General features: G+C 45.0%; 1 protein-coding gene across 6 annotated transcripts in view; it reads right to left on the reverse strand.

The window, feature by feature from the left end:
* Positions 1 to 22,857, reverse strand: part of PITPNM3 (PITPNM family member 3) — a 518,333-nt gene that overhangs the window by 43,997 nt on the left and 451,479 nt on the right. For all 6 annotated transcript variants that reach the window (XM_075904890.1, XM_075904888.1, XM_075904887.1 and 3 more), the window contains 2 exons: positions 19,922 to 20,094; positions 11,775 to 11,945 (listed from right to left, as the gene is read on the reverse strand). In XM_075904890.1, the coding sequence (XP_075761005.1) occupies positions 11,775 to 11,945; positions 19,922 to 20,094 (344 nt within the window). The remainder of the gene's footprint in view (positions 1 to 11,774; positions 11,946 to 19,921; positions 20,095 to 22,857) is intronic.

The following is a 22,857-nucleotide window of genomic DNA, read 5'->3' on the forward strand; positions in this document are numbered from 1 at the left end:
CAGAAAATGGGACCCAGTTCAGAGAGTAGAGCAATGGAAGCAGAATGGTCTATTGCAGTGGATCTTAACCTCCTTAACATCGTGGATGGCATGGGCAACTCTCCATGTATTATGTGGGCTGCATCCACATAATATATATACTACCACTATGGCCCTGAGGTGGACATATGGACCAGAGCTCTCTGCTGGTTGGTTGCAACTGATCCATGGGCTGTGGGTTGAGAACCACTGGGTCTACTGCAAAGGGAACTTAACAGACATTCAGGACAACTGAGTTCTGTTCCTGTCTCTGACTTGTTATGTGTGCTTGGGCAAGTTATTGTTTTCCCCACTGGGACCTGTCAATTTAGATTCTTTTATCACATGTGGAGTGTTTAGCATGGTGGGGCCCTAATCCCATTAAGGTCATAGAAATAACATAACACGCTGGGTTTGCCTTCCCACATCCAGGTGTCAGCAGCTTCCTTTGTATTGAACTGCACAACTATTTCACCACACCACATTCACACAGAGAGGAATGCGATGGAGCTTGCCCACATAGTCATGATAAGCCCCAGTTTTTAGGGGCATAATTAAAATCTCCCTCTAAAAAATACATCTGAAGCTTAAACTGTCTGCACATTATTGGAACTGTTAAAACTTGACAGCATTAACAGGGAAATAAAAACAGCATAACGGGTTATCCGTGAACACACATTGAAACCGTCTGAAGGAGTCTGAACATCTCAACCAGAAAAGACAGCACTAGAACTCTGTCTCAGTTGAGCCTGGCAAAGCAGTGAGGGTATGTCTACACTACAAAGTTAGTTCGAACTAACGTCTGTTAGTTCGAACTAACTTTGATAGGCGCTACACTAGCGCTCCGTTAGTTCGAATTTAATTCGAACTAACGGAGCGCTTAGTTCAAACTAGGTAATCCTCATTCCACGAGGATTAAGCCTAGTTCGAACTTACTAGTTCGAATTAAGGGCTGTGTAGCCCCTTAATTCGAACTAGTGGGAGGCTAGCCTTCCCCAGCTTTCCCTGGTGGCCACTCTGGCCAACACCAGGGAAACTCATCTGCCCCCCTCCCGGCCCCGGACCCCTTAAAGGGGCACGGGCTGGCTACGGTGCCCATGCCAGGTGCAAGCCTGCCAGCACCCAGCTAGCAGACCCTGCACCTGGCACGGCTCGAGCCACCCACCCGATGCCCCCCAGCCCTTCTCCTCTTCCCGGGACCAGGCTGGTGGCTCCCGGGAGCTTGCCTGGGACCGCAAGAGGCGAGCACCTGCCTGGGCTAGTGTGGACATCGTGGACCTTGTCCACGACCTCCGCACTAGGCACAGGAAGGTGGCCGGCTAGGGCAGGAGAGCTGCCAGCCTGGCCACCCAGGAGCAGGTGTGCATGAAAATCAAGGGTGTCCAGTGAGACCCCTGACCCTGAGCCCTGAGCTTACAATAGCCGTACTGGGTCAGACCAAAGGTCCATCTAGCCCAGTAGCCTGTCTGCCAACAGCGGCCAACCCTAGGAACCCTGGAGGGGATGGACCGAAGACAGTGACCAAGCCATTTGTCTCGTGCCATCCCTCTCCAGTCTTCCACAAACCTTGGGCAGGGACACCACTCCTACCCCCTGGCTAATACCACTCCATGGACCCAACCTCCATGACTTGATCTCACTTCCCTTTAAACTCTGTTCTAGTTGTAGCCTTCACAGCCTCCTGCAGCAAGGAGTTCCACAGGTTGACTCTTTGCTTTGTGAAGAACAACTTTCTGTTATTAGTTTGAAGCCTGCTACCCATTCCTTTCTTTTGGTGTCCTCTAGTCCTTCTTTATGGGAACTAATGAAGAACTTTTCTGTATGCACCCTCTCCACCCAACTCCTGCTTTTAGAGACCTCTATCCTGTCCCCCCTCCGTCTCCTCTTTTCTAAGCTGAGAAGTCCCAGTCTCTTTAGCCTCTCTTCATATGGGACCTGTTCCCAACCCCTGATCATTGTAGTTGGCCTCCCCTCTCCCAGCCACTCTCTTCCCCTCTCCCACCTCCTTTTCCCAGTCTCCCCCAGTTTTGTTCAATAAAGACAGATTCCATTTTTGAACACAATTGTCCTTTATTTTGTACTTCAAGAAAAGGGGCTAGGGAAGGGTAAGTGGAAGGAGGTGAGGGAGGAATGGGGTACGCACCCCTGATGGGGAGGACTGGGCTGGCTCTGCGGGCTTTTGGGGTGGAACCTCTCCTGCAGCCCCCCAATTGCCACCTCTCCCCAAATGGCAGCCTGCGGCAAGTGCAGCCGATCTGATGGCCGAGTGCTGTGATGTGCCCAGTGTGGGTACTCCGGGCACTCCAAACCAGGACTGCTTTGCAAGCGGGGCACCCCTGAGAACTGTCTGTCCGGGGTGGGGGTCGGGACCCTTTAAAGCGCAGCCCTCGGCTAGCCTGAGACAGCATCTCCACGCTCTAAGTCCTCCTCTGATGCCCTGCCGGCACTGTTTCCGGCCATCCTTAAGCTTGGTTCAGGGTCCACTCTGTGTGGACATGCTAGTTCAAATTAGCAAAACGCTAATTTGAACTAGTTTTTTAGTCTAGATCCGTTAATTTGAATTAGCTTAGTTCGAATTAACTAATTCGAACTAAGTTAGTTCGAATTAACGTTGTAGTGTAGACGTACCCTTAGAGACTAGCACCAAATAATGGGAGATGTGGTTTGGAGAGAATATGCGGAATTTTGGTTTCCATGGGAACACGCAGTGTTTTGAGTATTCTCAAACCACAGTGAATATTGTCTCACAAAAGAATCGCGTTAAAGCAGAAAAGCAGGGCAATCTCTCTGTGGCTAAGGGGAGGTTAGAGAATAAAAAAAGACAAAAGAAGGGCTTTCTTGCTGCTTCTTCCCCAGTGAGCTATCCTGGTGAACCAGATATAAAGTATGACATCTAATGGAATGTCTCCATAAAAGGAGCTCACAAGAAAAGAACAAACATTATTTTATGCAGCATTCCTGTATTGGTTCCAGGACATTAGAGAAACAGGGTGGATCAGGCAGAATCTTTACCACTAAGGTCTTGTCTACACTGGCATGTTTTGTCACCAAAACCAGCTTTTTGGCAACAAAACAATGAGAGCATTTGCACTACAGTGCTACTTTTGTTGGAAAAAACATCTAATGCTGGTGACAAAAGACCTCCAGCCCCCCAAGAGACTTTTGTCTTTTCTCCTCCCTTTATTGGTGGCAAAGAGCCAGTGTGGAATCTGATGTTTGTTCTGTTGAGAGAACTGGCTTCCGCCAACATCCCAGAATGCCTGCCTGATGGCAGTACTCGGTGTTTTGTGATCTCTGCTGCCCTGCAGGCATGTGCCTCCCCCCCCCTTTAAAAACTCAGGGAAGTATCTGACAGCTGAGTGGGCTGCTTTCTTTGGGGAACAAACAAAGAATAAGTTAGAATGTTCCTGTTCTGCCCTGCTTGGCATACAGAGGCAGGCAGACTGCTGCTGCAAATAGAAGGCTGGAGAGACTGCTGTGCTGCTTTGGCATTCTTCAGAATAAAGAGTTCACAGAGCTACTCCTGATGTGGCTCCCCACAGCTGAGGCTGTGGGAGAACTCTAAGGGTATGTCTAGACTGCATCCCTCTGTTAGCAGAGGGATGCAGATTAGGCAGGTCGACATTGCAAATGAGGCAGGGATTTAAATATCCCATGCCTAATTTGCATAAAAATGGCCACCGCGTTTTGCTGACTCAGAACTTTGTCAGCAAAAAGCAGCAGTCTAGAGGGGGATCTGTCAAGAAAAAAAGCCTTTTTTGACAGATCTATATCCCTCCTGTGAGTAACATCATAAAGTTCCTTTTCTGGTGGTAGCCACTTTAACTGGGTTTCCAGATTCATTACTTTGTCACATAAAGGCCCCTGTAAAGAATGCTAAGCACACCATTACAATAGAACCACTCTCATTTTGAACGATACCCCATTTATTCTGAAGATTCTCCTTTCCAGTATAAACTGTTATGAGGAAAAGAAGTTTTGGACAGCAGCATAACCACTATGAAATATATGGGTTTCGGCAATGGGCTGCAGATCTCTACCCCTTCCTATGTCTCCATGTAGGAACTAACGATACTCCCTAGAACAGGAGTGGGCAATAATTTTTGGCCGAGAGCCACTTCAAAAATTTCTGAAGTGGCTCCAGGCTGCCTCAGAAGGGGCAGGGCCTAAACCAGAAGGGGTGGGGCCAGGGTGGGGCCAGAAGGGTTGGATCTGTGCGTAGAGGAGCCCCTTTGTCCCCCTTCCTACTAGGTACCCATGCCCCTGCCAGGGCAGGAAGAGGCTTCACGCACTCCTCCACCCCCAGGCCAATCAGGGCTGTGGATGGGGTAGCCCAGAAGCATCCTGGCCCCTTCCTTCCTTCCAAACCTCCTCCCGCCCTAACCTCATCCTGAAATGACATGAACTCCTCACAGGGCGGGGGGGGAGGGGGGAAGTGGAGGAAACTTCGCATGCTCCTCCTGTCCCCAGGCCAAGCTGTGCTTGGGGTCGGGGGAGCACATGACATCTCCTCCTGCCCTGTGAGGAGCGAGGAAGGGAGGGAGGAAGCCCTTACTTGACTTGGGGGCGGGGGAGTGGCAAGGCCTCCGTGGGCCATATTAACCTGCGTGGCGGGCCAGATCCTGCCCATGGAGGCCGTTTTGCGCACCCCTGGCCTAAAATGACCTTTAGCGGGTCACTGCAGATTATGTAGCACTGGGAAGAATTATCAGGAAGTTTGAGGTACAAGTGGTGTTCTCGTCCATCCTCCCTGTTGTAGGAAAAGGTCCAGGTTGGGATTTGTCGAATCTTGGAAGTAAATGAATGGTTGCGCAGGTGGTGTCAGGGCAACAAGAAAGTTTTCTACAGGCACGTTAGCAATAAGAGGCTGATAAGAGAGGGTGTGGGGCCTTTACTGGATGAGGGAGGTAACCTAGTGACAGATGATGTTGGAAAAGCTGAAGTATTCAATGCCTTTTTGCCTCTCTCCTCACATACAAAGTCAGCACCCAGATTACTGCACTAGGCAACGCAGCATGGGAAGGAAGTGAGCAGCCCTTGGTGGAGAAAGCATAGGTTTAAGAACTATTCAGAATAGCTAAACATACACAAATCCATAGGTCTGGGGCAAATGTCAATGCAGAGCCTTTGGCTGTTATCTTTGAAAACTCATGGAAATCGGGGGAGGTCCCAGACGATTGAAAAAAGGCAAACATAGTGCCCATCTTTAAAAAAGGGAAGAAGGACAATCTGAGGAACTATAGACCAGTCAACCTCACTGCAGCCCCCGGAAAAATCATGGAAGGGATCCTCAAGGAATCCATTCTGAAGTACTTGGAAGAGGGGATAGTGATCAGGAACAGTCAACATGGATTCACCAAGCGCAAGTCATCCCTGACCAACCTGATTGCCTTCTATGATAAGGTAACTGGCTCTGTGGACATGGGGAAGTCGGTGGATGTTATATACCTTTACTTTAGCAATGCTTTTGATACCGTCTCCCACAATATTCTTGCCAGCAAGTTAAGGAAGTATGGATTGAATAAATGGACAGTAAGGTAGATAGAAAGCTGGCTAGATTGTCAGGCTCAGCATGTAGTGTTCTACAGTTCAATGTGTGGCTGGCGGTCAGTATCAAATGGGGTGCCACAAGGATCGGTTCTAGTGCTGGTTTTGTTCAGCATCTTTATTAATGACCTGGATGAGGGGATGGATTGCACCCTCAGCAAGCTTGTGGATGACACTAAGACGGGAGGAGAGGTAGATACAATGGAGGGCAGGGGTAGGGTCCAGAGTGACCTAGACAAATTGGAGAATTGGGCCAAAAGAAATCTGACAAGGTTCAACAAAGACAAGTGCAGAGTACTGCACTTGGGATGGAAAAATCCCAAGAACTGTTCCAGGCTGGGGACCGACTGGCTAAGCAGCAGTTCAGCAGAAAAGGACCTGAGAATTACAGTGGATGAGAAGCTGGATATGAGTCAACAGTTCTTGTAGCCAAGAAGGTTAATGACATATTAAGTTGCATTAGGAGGAGCGTTTCCAACAGATTTAGAGAAGTGATTATTCCCTTTTATTCAGCACTGGTGAAGCCACATCTGGAGTACTGCATCCAGTTCTGGGCCTCACATTACAGAAAGAATGTGGACGCATTCGAATGGGTCCAGCAGAGGGCAACAAAAATGATTAGGGAGCTGGAGCACTTGACCTACGAGGAGAGGCTGAGGGATTTGGGCTTGTTTAGTCTGCAGAAGAGAAGAGTGAGGAGGGATTTGATAGCAGCCTTTAACTACGTGAAGGGAGGTTTCAAAGAGGATGGAAAAAGGCTGTTCTCAGTAGTGACAGAAGGCAGAACAAGGAGCAATGGTCTCAAGTTACAGTGGGGGAGGTCTAGACTGGATATTATGGAAAATGTTTCACAAGGAGGGTGGTGGAGCACTGGTATGGGTTACCTATGAGGGTGGTAGAATCTCCTTCCCTAGAGGTTTTTAGGTCCCGGCTTGACAAAGCCCTGGCTGGGTTGATTTAGTTGGGGTTGGTCCTGATTTAGACAGGGGGTTGTATTCGATGACTGCATAGATTCTATGAAAACTTGGCAATGACATAAGTCTACATAAATTTAAAGCCAAGAGGCAAAATTGGAGTCTCCAATTATAGGAAGCCCTCAACTTCTGAATGGATCATATTCCAAAGGTTAATTTATAAGTCAGTTGTTTGTTATGCATTGTCCCATAGAAACAATGTTATAAATGTTGATTAGGTTCCCACATTAGCCCACAAAAACCTATTTAACCCATGATGTTGCTGAAATACTCTATATATGCAATGCAAAATAGCAGGAAGTAATAAAGTTGCAATGATGAAAATTAAACAAAACAAAATAAAAGTCTAATTTCACTTCAAAACTTGTGGCTTTCCTTTTACTTGATACAAGGAATCACTACCACCACTCATTCACTTACCAGCTATGATTAGGGTTTGTTTGTGTTTGCTCACAAATGGAATGAATGCACACTCCTTTCACTTTGAAGGCAGTGAACAAGCCACATACGTACGCAGTACGCTGCTGCAAATATTTCCGAGGGCAATGACTTGTTCACATGTGCAGATTGGCGTTCGTAAGTCTGAATTATTAAAATCATGTTAGGGAGCTTTGTTTGTATGTACAGATGTGGGTAAGTCAGATATTTACAACTCGGGGAGTGTCTATCCTGGCTTTAATACAAAATCTGTTACAAGCTGTTACAATCACAAGAGGTCACAGACTCTGTTTTATAATTCAGACCCCCTGCATGTTGGCCTTGAGATGTGGGTTCAACCGAATTTCAAAGAAATCAATTGCTACTCAAGCAGCAACAAACCGAACACCTGCAAGGTCTCCCCCTTTCAAGTATATATTCTGAATCTGCTTGGCTTGAGAGTGCAAACGGGACTACCACAAAAGAGAACAAGATTGAACTAGTGCAGTGATTTTTCAAACTTTTTTTCTCATGACCCAGTTGAAGAAAATAGTTGAAGAAAATTGAAGAAAATTATTGATGCCTCCAACCCAACATAATTTTACTAGAGTGTGGGGTCGGGGGTAGGGCTGAGGATGAGAGCTTTGGGGTGTAGAAGGAGGCTTTGGATTTGTGAGTGGAGGTCAGTGCTGGGGCAGGAGGGGCTTACCTTCAGCGACTCCCAATCAGTGGTGTAGAAGGGGGGCTAACGCAGCTTCCTGCCTGTCCTGGCACCATGGACCATGTTGCATCTCAGAAGCAACCAGCAGCAGGTCCCCACCAACTGGATGTGAAGCTAGTGCTCAGGGTAGGGGTCATGCACAGATCCTGTCGACAGCTGCTTCTGGGGCACAGGCAGGGAGCCTGCCTTAGCACACCCACCTGATCCCTCAACAGCAACAAGAGCCAGTGCCTGACATACCATGACCCAGTACTGGATCACAGTCCATAGTCTGAAAACCACTGCACTCATGTAGCTTTCTGTATTTTTGCTCCCATCCCTACAATAGTATTCTATGGGCCAGTTATTTAAAGGGGTCTTGACATGGTCTCCTTTTTTGGAAGGCACAAGTCCTGACATTTAGATGGCTAGGTATGCGATTTGCTAGGTCATTTATGCAGAAAGGTGTCTAAATGGTAGCATGTGCAGAATGCGTTGGTGCAGAAACATGATTATAATAAAGGCGTCTGCACTGAGGGCTTGACTATACTTACCAGAGGACTGGCGCTTTCTCTAGTAAAGACCCACTAAATCAAATGTTGAGGGTGCCCTCATCAACCACAGTACTCTTCGCAGTTGCAAGGAGTAAGGGAAGTTGATGGGAGAGTTTCTCCAGTCAAGGGGCTGCCCCAGAAAATCAATATAAAGTACGTTGACTCCAGCTTTGCAATTTGAATTGTGTCTCTGATATCCATTTTCTCCGTCAGAGAGGTTGGCCCTATATACTAGCCAGGGTAGTACTTTGGCATTAGCAAATACAGGCTGTAGACATACTAGATGAGTCTAGAACAGCTTCCAGGGAAGACCAAAAGATATCAATAGAGATGAAATGATGAATAAGTGAAAATGAAGAGAGATGCGCCTTTGAAAAGGGAAGTGGATGGGTGAGACAATATTAAAAAGCAACTCAAATTATTTGCAGTCTTCTGCACTAGGCAGTGAAATAAAACCAACTGATCACAGCAGGGAAGTGTCTGCAGATGAACCTATAGTCACTGAAAAGCCCCTCAGAAGGCTGCATAATTCATACTCTTGCCCATTGAGCATAGGAATGCTTTAGATGCAATTTGTGTTATATTTTATACTGGAGCGAGACAACAGTTGGCTAACACAGATTGCCAAAAACCCAAACACACACACATCACACATATCCTACGAGGCACAGCCAACAGACTTTGAAACATTCTCTGGCACACAGAGTGATGGGATATATGATTTCATGCCATTCACAAGGATGTATGTTCCTCAGCTTTGGGATTGCTAATGATTGTCTAAGTACTTTAAAATAATATGAGTCCAGAGAAGAACCACACCAAGACAATCGATGACAGAGAAATTACTTTCTACATGCAAAATATTTGTGAATCTGCTTTTTCTTCCACCACTATACCGGACCGTTCCTATCTTATTTCCACTTGACCCATCTCAGCATAGTTAGGGAAATGAATAAAAATATATAATAATGTCGTGGTGGATGAGCGCCAATAATTAGCCTTCTTCCAAATGGTAAAATTATTCCATTTGGTTTCTCATTATAATTTCTTTTTCTCCAAGTACACTTATGTAGGCATCATTTAACTGTGATGAAAAATGTGGCCCAGGCTGACCTTGTTGCTGAAAAGAAATCTATCATTTCATACGGAAAAACGCTGTAGGGATTTAACCGAGTTTCTCCATGAAATTATTGAAAATTGACATTAAGCAGGTTGTCAAAGCTGCACATTATGTATTGTTAGCAGAATCGATATTTTAACTACCATAAAAAGGTTGACATTAAATCTAGTAATATTTGACTGATACTAGATTTAAGCATTAACCTCTGTGTTATTCATTTAAGTCTTTGTGTATCTTAAATAACTAATAATGGATAAATGGTAGAGCCCAGAGTTAGTACAGTACTGTTATTCTGTGTTAATGGATAGAAGTCAGTTCATCTGAATTTTTGTTAAACATATGATTGTTTTCATTGTGAAATGACATAACTTCAGATTTGATGTAGCTTCTTAACCATTATGTTAATCAGCCTCAAATGTATCATAGCTTATTTACATGTTGGGCCCAGCACATGGTTTAGTAAAGAAGACTGATGTTGGATGTATAGCTATATTATTGAATGAGGAAAACAGATTTGCACTGATTTGTGTTCTCATTAATCCAACAGATACAAACTCTGCCATTTCTCTCCATTACTTTCCAAGCTCCGAGTCTCAAAGGGCCTTTGAAATATTCTTCTGAGGCTTGGATTTATGTCTAGGATTTGTAACAAAAAAAAAAAAGGAGAATAAATTGTGGGCAATTAATACAGTTTTTGCACCATGTTATCAGTCAGGACGCTTCATTGCTGAGTTTTTTTCCAATTTTGTTTTCTATATGAAGACTTCAAAAAGTCAAATATGGCAAAATCCTTGCTCTCTGCTTTTCTTTTGCTCTGGATTCAGATATACAAAAAAGAGATGGATATCTATGCATCCTGGTTACATCATGGCAAACTATTGAAGAAAAGAGCAATTGCACACATATAGGCTTTGTTCTTTAAACAAACAAAAAAAATTAGATGGAAAATAGATAATCTCTTAGGAGAACGGTGGGATGAGTCAGATACAAATGATATAGCACAATGACATCTGGAACACACATGTACATCTAGATAAGTGTTTACTGATCAGGTACTTAACTAGGTATCTCTTCTGCCTATTTAGGATTAGAGTTTTAAAAATTATTTTTCTTCTGTTTTCAGTACCCAGCCCATTTGATAAAACTGGTATGGGGGGACTCTTTTATCATAGACAAGATGTATTGTTCCCGTGGTATAAAATATAGGTGTTCATTCGTAGACTATTCATCCTAGGATGAACCTGAATCTCCGTTGTATTTACTGTAGCCATTAGCACTAGAAAGAGGGCTTTGTCAAAAACTTCCAGTGCGAATATTTTCCACGATACAAAATTGGGTTTTTAACAAAAAGAAACAAAAACTGTTAAAAGTATCTACTGTCCTCAAGAAATGGATTTTTCATCAAAAACCCAAAATACGTAGTTTAATTTTTTTTTTTTTACATTTTTTCTGTCAGCACTTTCCACTCTCTTACAGATACGTAAGTTGCAGTAAGAGCACATTAAAGATGTGTGAGGAGGTACAAAGAGCAGAAAAGCATACATTTAGGAAGCCTATTTCACGACTTTGAGCTTATAACTATGGTCTAAAACAGGGCTACTCAAATGTGGCCCGTGGCCCATTTGCTTGTGGCCCATGGTGCGGTTTGGGTTTACGCAGGGCTCAACATGTAGCCCGTAGGTGGGATCCTTCGAACGTGGCCTCCACTAAGAGCATGCTCCACAATGGCAAGTCAATATAATGGTCTTCTGTTGCTCTGTGTTTTAGTAGTTACATTCCTGGACTGTCATTGCTCATTAAAAGTTCTGTCATATGGGTGGAAATCAGGTAAATATTGCATTTTATCAATATCAGCAGAACTGACTTAAATAGGGCCTGCGTGTTGCATAGTCTTGCCTTAATATTTATATTCATGCCCATCAGTGTGAAAGAAGCTATTTGCATATATTTGCATGTATATGCAATCACACTTAAGCTGCAGCCCTCAGCATGTGCTATGAGTATTATTGTGGCCCCCAGGGCTTCCAACGTCGAGTATCACTGGTGTAAAACAATACTCCTCCTGCCTTAAAGTTATCCGACTCTATCAGTATGCCAATTGTATCCGTATCTAAAATCCTCTTGAACAAAGCAGCTGAAGAGACTCATGGGCTATAGCTATATTGCGCTTTCTTGCGCAAGAACATATGCAAATGAGCCGCCATTTTGCGCAACGGGCTTTTGCCCAAGAGTCGTTCTGCTGCTTATTTTTAGGCAGAACAGCTCTTGTGCAAAAGCCCCCTGCACAAAAATGGTGGCTCATTAAGTATGCCAATGAGGCGCAGCGATATTCATCGCCGTGCCTAATTTGCATATGTTCTTGCGCAAGAAAGTGAAATGTAGACGTAGCCATGCAGTAGGAGAAGTGAAATCCAAACAGTACAATACGAAATCTTTTGTCATACCTAACTGGTGCGATCTTCCGTCTCCCAGTGGAAATCTCTGGTACCTTGGGACATTAAATGGAGGCAAGAGGTGGAATTTTTTCTCCAACAATGGCTCAAGCCTGGAGGCAGAAGGATCAGCAGAGTGAAAGAAACTGTACACTTGGCTGCAGGCAGGACGGACTTGGCACACTGGAATATGAGAGAGAGAGAGAGAGATGGATCAGCATTGCATATATGGGTCATTCATTGCTCAAGTCTCTTTCGAAGTCGAGTAGAGGGTGAGATCACATACACAGACTCCTCACAAACATCGACGAACAATAGCCCAACCTATACAAACTGTCAAAAGGTAGGAGAGTCTTCAACTAAACCCTATCAAACTCCCTCAGTGATGAAATAAGCTTCGCTGAAAGGTAGTTTTGCACAGAGATAACAGTCTGAGAAGTTTAGGCAGCCTGCTGAAGCTAAGCCCGGCCTTTGAAACCAACAGAAGCCAGGAAGTCAATAAAGTTTTAAAACCTTCTAAATATAATCTTGAACATCGCACCTACAAAACTACTAGGCATCCCGTGCTTGGAATATTTGAAGGCAAAACTATTTGATGGGAACATTAAATCAGGACGATTGAAATGGAGATGAAAGCTGGAGCAGGTATGTGAAGCAAGGCAGCTTCAGAAGTCAATTTATTGAAGTTAATGCATAAAAATGAAACAGCACACGTTAAAACAGGAGAGCACGGCTTGTAATATTTGCCGGAGAGAGGCAGCCACTGAGAAATTCAGACAGCAATTGTAAATGGATGTTTGAAAATCACCCACTCGCTCAGCTAATGAGGCACTCTTTCAATCTGATGTACTGTGTTGAGACAGAGACTTCTCTTGTATTCAAATAGGTGATCATAGAAGGCTGCTGGGGTCTATAAACCAGCAGGTGTAGTCACTTTGCAACTAACCAAACTGCATTTGGATCACTGTGAACCTCTCCAGTGCTAGCAGATCAATCCATTATGGACTAATTATGCTAATAGACTTAGTATATTACAGCAGCACAAACATGCTACAACAGTCAATTCATTAACTGTAGGAGTAAAGAACTGATTAAAGTATTTATAAACAGATGTTTGGGAATATTATGCCTGCTCTCCTTAAACTTCATATAAGCAGGATCAGTCCCTTCATGTTTTCCAACCCGCTGTGAAACATAATAATCTCTAAAATCTTTTCTGTTACAGTTTATGACTGTTCTCTTGCACTGATCCTATAAAACCGAAAAGCATCATGCATGTCATCTTCCAGGCTCATTTGTTTGTGCAACATTTATTTTGTGGGCACTCCACCAACCACCCCCTACCTTTAATGTATTTGTCCTCACAACCCACTTGGAAAGTAGGGAAGGGCCATTACCTCCATTTGATAGATGGGGAAGGGCTTTCTAAAGGCCTGGATCCTAGATCCTCAAAAGTATTCAGGCCCTTAACTCCCTGAGTGATTTTCCCTACCCCAAGGTGTCTGTGGTGGAGCAGGTACTTAAATCCAGGTAACATACTTATCACCAATGGAGCCGACAGCCAGCACTGACCATGGGGTAACGTTGGGGGGGGGGGGGGCGTCTGAACCCACAGAAGGGGTGGGACTGAGGGCAGATGGGGCAGGGCTGAGGGCAGTCAGCTCTTAGCGCTGCCTGGACCATGGCGCTGGGCTCGCGCCCACAGCCTTCAGAGCCATGTAGAGCAGCACGCCAGTGGCAATTCAAATGGGCCCGGGGCTCCAGCCCCCGCCACTGCCGCAGTAGCAGCAGCAGCCAGAAGTTGTAGGCCTCAGAATCTCCAGGCCCTGGGGCAATTGTCCCCTCTCCCAGCCTGCTTATCACTAGACCATCCTTACCTCGCTGTCTGTCACTTTTAAGATGAAAGACTCCCACGCCCTCCCCCTACTTTCTGAAAGGATTCCTAACGGAACAGGGCCGTGGTTCTCAGCCTTCTCTGAACTGACTCCATCTGACAGCAGGATATTGTTTGTGTATCTCCCCGCAGTCTGGGATGCTTCTTCCAGCTGTCCGGAAAGTGAATGGAATTAGGGCTGAGAATCTAGCCCCGTTTCAGAAACAGGCCGTAGGCTGCTTTTACCTGGAGGGGGAAACCCATACGCCAGACAGATTGTTAACTTGAGAACTGCTCTGAAAGAATCCATTTGGCTACGTCTATACTGCTTCCTTCTTGCGCAAAAGTCTATGCAAATGAAGCACGGATTAGCATATTGCCACGCTTCATTTGCATGATTAATTAGGGGCCGTTTTTGCGCAAGAGGCTTTTGCGCAAAAAGGAGCTGTCTACACAGCTCCTTTTTGCACAAAAAAACCCCCTTTTGCTCAAGAACTGTTCTTCCTCATTTTTTCAGGGCGAAAAACACCCCCTAATTAATTATGCAAATGAAGCGCGGCAATATGCTGATCCATGCTTCATTTGCATAGGCTTTTGAGCAAGACGGAAACAGTATATACATAGCCTTTGTGTCACAAAGTTTTCTTAGGAGCCCTCTCCTTGGGATAACAGGCTCAAATCAGAGAAGGAAATGAACACAGCACATATGTTCATTGGCATTCTCAAACATTTCATAGGGGGTTAGCTGGCATATTCAGCCAGCTGCTGGATAAAACATGAGGTACTTTTGGCACATTCCTCAACCACATGTGCTCTTTGGGAGAGGAATCAAAGAGTTAAGCTGGAAAACACTTCAGCTTGACTGGCTTTCTAAACGCCTCCTGCTGAAACACGGGCTGTGAAAATCCATGCCATATAAGCTGCAAATGTTATTGGCATTTAGGACTAAATGATGGTGCCAGTGAAGACAAGGGCACCATGATCTGACCTTAACGAACCCCCCTGGCAATCAGTGTGATGGCACTGCCACAGGCAGACGGTAGCAATAGCTTACCGTAATATTCACTTTATACCAGCAGGATGCTGTGCGGGGAACAGCAGGGCAGAATGTTCAGACATACTCAGTGGTCTAATCATCAGTTCTCAGGGTAAGGAGGAAATACATTTTTTAAGTGTTCTTATCAAGGACAGGCTATTAAAAATAATCACTCATGAAAGTTTCAGTTCACGAAGGCGTCTAAGCAGAAGCATGTCAGTTGCTAGGCATTTATATCCCAGAGGTGGGGCCCAAGTTCTGAAACTATGTCTGAAGTGCACTGAGCACCTAGCAATGGTACTTCCTAAATTAGACCACATTCAACTTTAAAATCAGATTTCTGTTCCATCAGAGCTAACCTGAATTAAACAGCCAAGTCACAGGTACGGCATCCAAGAACCTTCTTTTCAGTTAGCCTCTGTCTAGACAGATGCAGTTAATGGCACATATACAGCCTGCAGCTTTTGCATGCAAGGCTGGTAGGTGCCACCGAGGATAGAGCTGCCCCTGCATTTGGAATTCACAGAAAATGGGTAAGCATCTACTTTTATAGGTGAATCCACTGCATGTGCAGAAGCTGGCAGGCAACAATGACGATTGCACTGCTGGACCATGGCTGTTCTCGAGAGCCCTAGAGCAGAGGTGGCCAACCCCACAGCTCGTGAGCCACATGCGGCTCTTCACCCCTGAAAGTGTGGCTCGCGAAGCCTCTCCCGTGCATCATAAAGCTGCCCCATGCGCCCCTACAAACAGCCCCTGGCTCCCTGTGCTCACCAGCATGGCAAAATGGTGTCAGCAAGATGGTGTCGGCTGGCGGGAGCTTGATGTGGCTTGAAAAGCTACCCATAAAGCTCTGGGGCCAGGATCTACATGCTCAGAAGAGTGTGAGTGCTAGAGAATATCAAGCTTTGACGGACTGGAAAACCATAAATGAGGAATGTAGGAGGGGGAAGAGTGTGAAAGAAAATTGAACTGTTTAGTGATTTAGAGCAGGGGTTCCCAAACCTTTTGATACTGGGGACCAGTAAATCTATTCACGAGCTTTTGGAGGACCGGTAACATTTATTTGCATATTTGCATATTCATTAAGCAAACGATGAATATGCAAATAAATTGTTTCTGGTTCTCCCAAAGCCCCCAGTGCCAACAGAAAAGTCAGTCGGGGCCACACAAGTGAGATACAAAAACACAACCCCTCCAGACTCCTCAAACCTCACTAATGTGGCCCCAACTGTGCTTGTGGGTGTTGGGACAGAGTTCTGAGGAAGGGTGCCAGTTTGTGCTGGGGCAGGGGACAGGGTGCTTGTGGGTGCTGGGGCAGGGTACTTGTGGGGGTCGGGGGCAGGGGAGGGGACAGGGACCGATACCTGGGGATCCTGTGGCTGCCAAGGCCCAGGAAGTGCGTGGGCTGCTCCCCCATCCCCCAAACAGCGGTGCGGTACCTGACATGCTGGTCCATTGTATGCCTGATGCCTTCCTGTGCAGGGGGAGAGGGAGTCCCGGACTGCACCAGCCTCAGCCACTTGGGCAGCGTGCGCCTTGCTCCTCTGCTCCCCATGGCTGCACGTGCCGCCCGAGCAGCTGAAGCCGGCGTAGTACTGGATTCCCACCCTCTCCCCCGAGCACAGGAAGGCAGCAGGGGAACAAAGTTCCCAGCACGTGATGGACCAGCGTTTTAGGTATTGCGCCGGCTGTTGGGGCGGGGGAAGAGCAGCCCGTGCACTTCCAGGACCTGGCGCACAGCTGCAGAACTGCCCCCTGCTCCCAGAGGAAGACCGCACTACCTCCGTTGACACTGGGAGTTCAGGACGGCGTTTATCTTGGGGGTTGCGGGCAGCGAGGCAGGCTCTCTCAAAAATTGTTCTGAGGCCTGGTATTTTTTTCCTAAGGACTGGTACCGGGCCATGGATCACAGTTTGGGAAACTCTGATTTAGAGGATGAGAATTGTGACTTGACAATTGGAATGGCAAAGAAAGAATTAATGGCATGAAAGAACATTACAACTGCCATGGGGGGGCCAAAGGAATGTTGGATAAGAGAGGAGGGGAAATGGAACAGCAAAACTGGAACCAAAGTTTAGCTAGATTCCTGCTACCACATCAGAAAAATCTACATTCCAAGCTATGATGCCTAAGCACGACAGATCTCCCTAGATATATATAAAAAATGTCCTTCAGGACAACAGAGACACATCATCATGCCACTCTGTGTCCTGCAGCTGCCCTGCCTGGTGGTGAGGTGGGGGCGCCGGAGCTGGCCAGAGGAGGGCAAGAGCCAGGGCCAGCCAGGGGAGGAATATCAGGAGCCTGCTAGGGAAGGGGAAGAGCAGGGGTTGGCCAGCCGGGGGGCAAGAGCCGTGGCCCTCTCTGGCCGACAGGGGGTTGGCAAGTGTAGCAAGCAGGGAGTGCAGTTTCTAAGTATTATATAAATTCTGTATGTATGCATTTACAGCATCCCTGCATGCGATCGATTTCTACAGCAGGAAATACACAGTCCACTGGGCAAATTTTCCTTTGCCCATGGACTTATAAAACATTTTATTGTATTAATTAGCAAAAGCCTGATTCCTCATGTTTTCTGTTTTCTACCAAGTGATCCTGTTTCTACCACCTTACTAATGTCAGCTACATGCATGACAAGGGTCTCCCAGTCATGTATTTTCCTTGGCAGCACAACGACTCACCTTTTCCCCCCTGCCTCTCTTCTTATCTTAAACTGCGAACTGTACAGGGCAGTAAATAACAAAACCACAATTCTATGTCTGTAAAACAGACCTGTGTAACATAAACATTTATAAAACAAACAGTCCCAGGTAAACAGAAGCAAAATGCAGGACAATGCAGCACTTTAAAGACTAACAAGATGGTTTATTAGATGATGAGCTTTCGTGGGCCAGACCCACTTCCTCAGATCAAATAGTGGAAGAAAATAGTCACAACCATATATACCAAAGGATACAATTAAAAAAATGAACACATCATCTAATAAACCATCTTGTTAGTCTTTAAAGTGCTACATTGTCCTGCATTTTGCTTCAGCTACCCCAGACTAACACGGCTACATTTCTATCACTATCCCAGGTAAACAGTAATTAAAAAAAATCGTTAAGACACAAAACCAAATTCCACTGCCATTACCCATTTAATTTCTTTTTGTCTCACTGACAGCCTTCTGGAATCATCAGTAAGTCTTGACTGTGGGAGTGTGTATATAAAAACTTCTCTCAATCTGGTGTTTTGTAACCAAACTCAACACTGCAAATGTGAGGGAAGAAATGTAGCTATTACAACAGTGTGTGCGCGCACGTGTGTGTGTTTCATTATCCTTCCCTCTAATGTTTTAACATTGAGTTTCATCGAAAGACTACCACAGACTTTATATCAGACCTAGAAATGACAGTGGGGGAAGATAACGCAGATCGCTTGTCTGCATTACAATCTCTAACCTTATCATGGAAATCATGCTTCTTTATAGTTCAAGATTTTGCAAGTGACATATTTGAAGAAGTGTGCAATGGACCCTCCAACAAAAGAAAAAGGGAGGAGAGGTTGCATTTCTGGTCCTTTCAGGGTTACATCACATTTCTCACCTGCCACATCACAGCATATAGGTGGTAGACTAACAAAGCCTGTCACGGTGTGAGGATTCAAACGATACAACTCGTCTCTTAGAAGAACGGGCTGAGCCACAAGAAATTGTGTAAATATCCAGGTGTGCATTTAAAAAAAATTACTTCACTGGGCATTGGACCATCACTAAAGTGTTTGTGACCATACAAATAAGACCTAGATTTATACAAATGCAACCTGGAGCAAGGGGTGCAAATCACATGGAAGTCTCTAGGCCAAATTCAGAGGTGATTTTTTGGTACGTTTTCAGAACTGTCCCCACAATTACATTTACATTTATGCTTGTAGCAGGGATGAGGTGTGAATGGGTCAGAAAACAGGTATAAGTGATGCCTCAGTTTGGCATGACTGGTGTAGAAAATGAGTGCAGCTTACATGCCAAGAAAACAAAACCAGGTGTGTACAATCTGAAAAGCAAATTGAGAGGAGTGTGTAAGATTAAGTAAGGTGGTGACCATTTACACTTGCACCATTCCTCAATTCCTTTGAGCCCAATCAGTTTGGGTGCATCTAGACTGGCAAGATTTTGCGCAAAAGCAAGTGCTTTTGTGCAAAAACTTGCCAGCTGTCTACACTGGCCACTTGAATTTGCGCAAGAGCACTGACTTGGTAATGTACAAAATCAGTGCTGCTTGCGCAAATACTTTCATGCTCCTGCTCGGGAAAAAGCCCTCTTGCGCAAGAATACTTGCGCAAGAGGGCAAGTGTAGACAGGGAAGAACTGTTTTGCGCAAAAAAGCCCTGATGGCTAAAATGGCGATTGGGGCTTTCTTCCGCAAAATCGCGTCTAGACTGGCCACGGATGCTTTTGTGCAAAGGCACTTGCCAATCTAGACGCGCTTTTGCGGAAATACTTTTAACGGAAAAACTTTTCCGTTAAAAGTATTTCCGCATAATCATGCCAGTCTAGATGCAGCCTTTGAGCCTTCTATACTAAGGGCTCTCTATAAAAAACTAAAATGATGCAAGTTTCCCTTTAAAGCCACATTCTGCTTAGTTGTACTGGCTTCATTCAAATTACTCTGGATTTACATTAATATGCAGGAAAGCAGGAGTTGGACCATTGTGTGCAAATAACATAAGAACATAAGAATGGCCATACTGGGTCGGACAAAAGGTCCATCTAGCCAAGTATCCTGTGTTCTGACAGTGGCCAATGCCAGGTACCCCATAGGGAATGAACGCAACAGGTAATCATCAAGTGATCCTTCCCCATCACCCGTTCCCAACCTCTGACAAATGGGCAACGTACACCATTCCTACCTGTCCTGGCTAATAAGCATTGATGGGATCTAACCTCCATGAATGTATCTCATTCTTTTTCTGAATCCTGTTAAAATCCTGGTCTTCACAACATCCTCTGACAGGGAGTTCCACAGGTTGACTGTGCATATACCAAAAGAGTGTAAATTTCACTGCTTTTCAACTTACATTACAGCATGAGCAATTTAAGCCAGCATTTACATCGCTGCTGGAATGGGACCTTCAGCATGATGGTTCCATTACAGATGGGAATTCATCTGTGGTTTCATGTTTTGATTAATGGCACAGTGTATACCTCCTTGGCCCATAGTGGTCATTAAGCAGCCCATAGTCTAACCTTGTAGAGAGAGAACTTACCATCCAGTCCAGGCAGAACAGTGGTCCTCATGGCCAGTACTAAACCAAGCGGTGATCCAAAGAGGAAGAAATCTGAAACTTCAAAATCAAACCTTCCCAGGTTCACTTCCGAGAAACTGGAGCTGCTCACAGGTGGAAAATCTGCATCGTTCTTCAGAACACTGGAATGGATACTGAACAAGGAAAATGAACTGACTTAACAATAAACCAGAGGTTGCTTTATATCTTGCTGGACAAATGTTCTACTACCAATAGGGGCTGCTTGGAATATTCCAGTCTGAAGGTCCACATTTTTTGCTTTCATAACAAGACACTCATACAAAATAGCCCCACCCTAACCACAATAGCCTCCTATACTCTCTGTTATGGTCATTTGGAACATTTTTTTATGTGGACACTAGTCAATATCCTAGCTTCAAAGACCACTCATTCCCTGCAGTTAAAACACATAGGCTGTGTCTAGAATGGCAAGTTTTTCCGCAAAAGCTGCTGCTTTTGCGGAAAAACTTGCCAGCTGTCTACACTGGCCGCTTTGAATTTGCGCAAGAACACTGATGATCTAATGTAAGATTGTCAGTGTTCTTCCGCAAATACAATGACTCTCCCGTTTGGGAAAAAGCCCTCTTGTGCAAATGCTTTTGCACAAGAGGGCCAGTATAGACAGCTGAGAACCGTTTTGTGCAAAAAAGCCCCGATGGCGAAAATGGCGATCGGGGCTTTCTTGCGCAAAACCGTGTCTAGATTGGCATGGACGCTTTTCTGCAAAAAGTGCTTTCGCGCGAAAGCGTCCATGCCAATCTAGACGCTCTTTTCCACAAATGCTTTTAATGGAAAAACTTTTCCGTTAAAAGCATTTGCGGGAAATCATGCCAGTCTAGACGCAGCCATAGATTAGAAGACAGCTGTGTGGCATAGAAGGATGCAGGGTTACTTTTCCCCTCCCAAATAATTAAAGACACATATAGGATTTCATTGTGTTTGCTGCAAAAATTAATAGACTAAATTTGTGTATGCAGGGGGGCCAATAGCCACACAGGGCTCCTGGGCAAGGTGTGTGTGGGCGGGGGAGGGGGGCTCTGTACTCCCAGAAGGGGCAGGGCCTCTGGTGGAAGAGCTATGGTTGAGGGCAATGAGCGGACAACACCAGCCCCCACATCCCTCAGCTTCACCTAGAGCATGGTGCATACCGCAAAACCAGATCTACCTGGAGCACTCTGTGCGGGTGGTGGTTTATAGGGCCCGGGGCTCCAGGTGCTGCCACTGCTGCAGTAGCAGCCCCGGGTCCTTTAGAATTGCCGGGTTCCAATTGCCAGCTTGTTGGCAAAGTGATTTACACACTTTATATTAACCCTTTAACGACCAATAGTTGAGGTAGGCATCATTATTGTCTTTTTAGAGAAAACTGATTCTCTGGTAACTAGCATCTTATTTTGCTATTCAGGTCTCTGCAAAGCTGGTATAAAATGCTCCCACATCAGAATGGTGGTGTGCCCGGCCCAGAGAGGTTAGAGAGGTTTGATTTTAAGAGGGGCAGGGCATTCTGACTTCCAACCAAGCTGTGGGTGCTTATCAATGTTTGAAAATCAGGCCTCAGAAAATTTAGCATCGCCCAGGCAGGACGTCAAAGGCTCAGCTGGGATTAGAAATCAGGAGTTCCTGGCGCGAAGTCCTGTGTTCAGAGCAAAAGACCGGGCTTTTCTTTCAACATGAGAAGTTGATGGCACTGTTGTGAGCCCATCAATGTTATATCTGAGCTTCTCATAGATGAAGGAGATGAGACAGGACACTCTGAACGCAAACTGGTAGGGACAGAGTTTAGCACCCCTGCTGCACGCCAGAGTTTAGTCAGGTGGAATAGCCTGAATCCAGGAGTCAAACTAATCTTCTCCTTGAGCAGTGCAGTTACCATTCCATCCCCACATTGCATTATTGGTCTCATGTGGCATCACTGCCATACCACAAGGTAAGAGAAGTTAGCACAAAGTAGCCACATCAAACATGTCAAAGTATACAGAAGGAGAAAGTTTCCATGCTTAGGAGGTATCCTGGCCATCTCATTATCCAAACTGGGATACCATCTCTAAATTAAAAAACAACCACAATTTTAATAATCCTACTGGGAATTGATATGTAGAAAACAAACATTTTAAGATAACTATATGTACGGGGGAAGGCACAGATTTTTTTAAACATATCTCAGAATATGTTTCACTCTTAGTCTGTGCATTTCCAGCTACTTCTAAGCTACCTTCCAATAGATTAATTCAAACCTGGTGGTTAAAGAGTCAGAAATCTGAGTGGGATGTAAAATTATCAGGGGAGGAAGGGGTAAGAATAGGCAAAAGTGTCCTTGTAAGTTTAGCAATTTTCAATTTAAAACAACAGTAGATATCTAGAAATTGAAAAGCTGAAATCTTAAGAAGGGTGGTTTTATTGCTTTTTAATTATCTTATCTCCAGGAGTATGAAATACATTTCTGTAAAGAACCCTTATCTTTACTACTCTTCTGCCACTACCCACCTCTCCACCCAAGCTAAAATATGTCTCTATTCTACTATTTAAATCAGCCAAATTAGGCAAAAAATATACCAAAAAGAAAATTTAGAGCTACTTGGTCACTTACTATTATTAATGATAATCGAATGAGTCTCTATATTCATACTTCAAGTTCTATTATGTTCCTTTTTTATATTTCTCTGAACTAATAAATCTCTAGGAGTGTAGCATGTCATTGTCTGCTTTTGATGACTGAAGATGGAAGATCAAGTGCTTGTCATTAGAACATAGGCACACACTGTTATTTCTATCCTACTGGGCGGGGGGAAAGGGGAGCTCTGGCAATAAAAAGATGAGCTTTTCTTTTGTGAAAAAGTAAGTAATGTATTTGGGGGGATTTTCTTTTTTATATTTATTTTGCTGCCAACATGTAACTGTAT

Source organism: Pelodiscus sinensis, chromosome 21 (genome assembly GCF_049634645.1).
Source record: "Pelodiscus sinensis isolate JC-2024 chromosome 21, ASM4963464v1, whole genome shotgun sequence".
Taxonomy (NCBI): Eukaryota; Metazoa; Chordata; order Testudines; family Trionychidae; genus Pelodiscus; species Pelodiscus sinensis.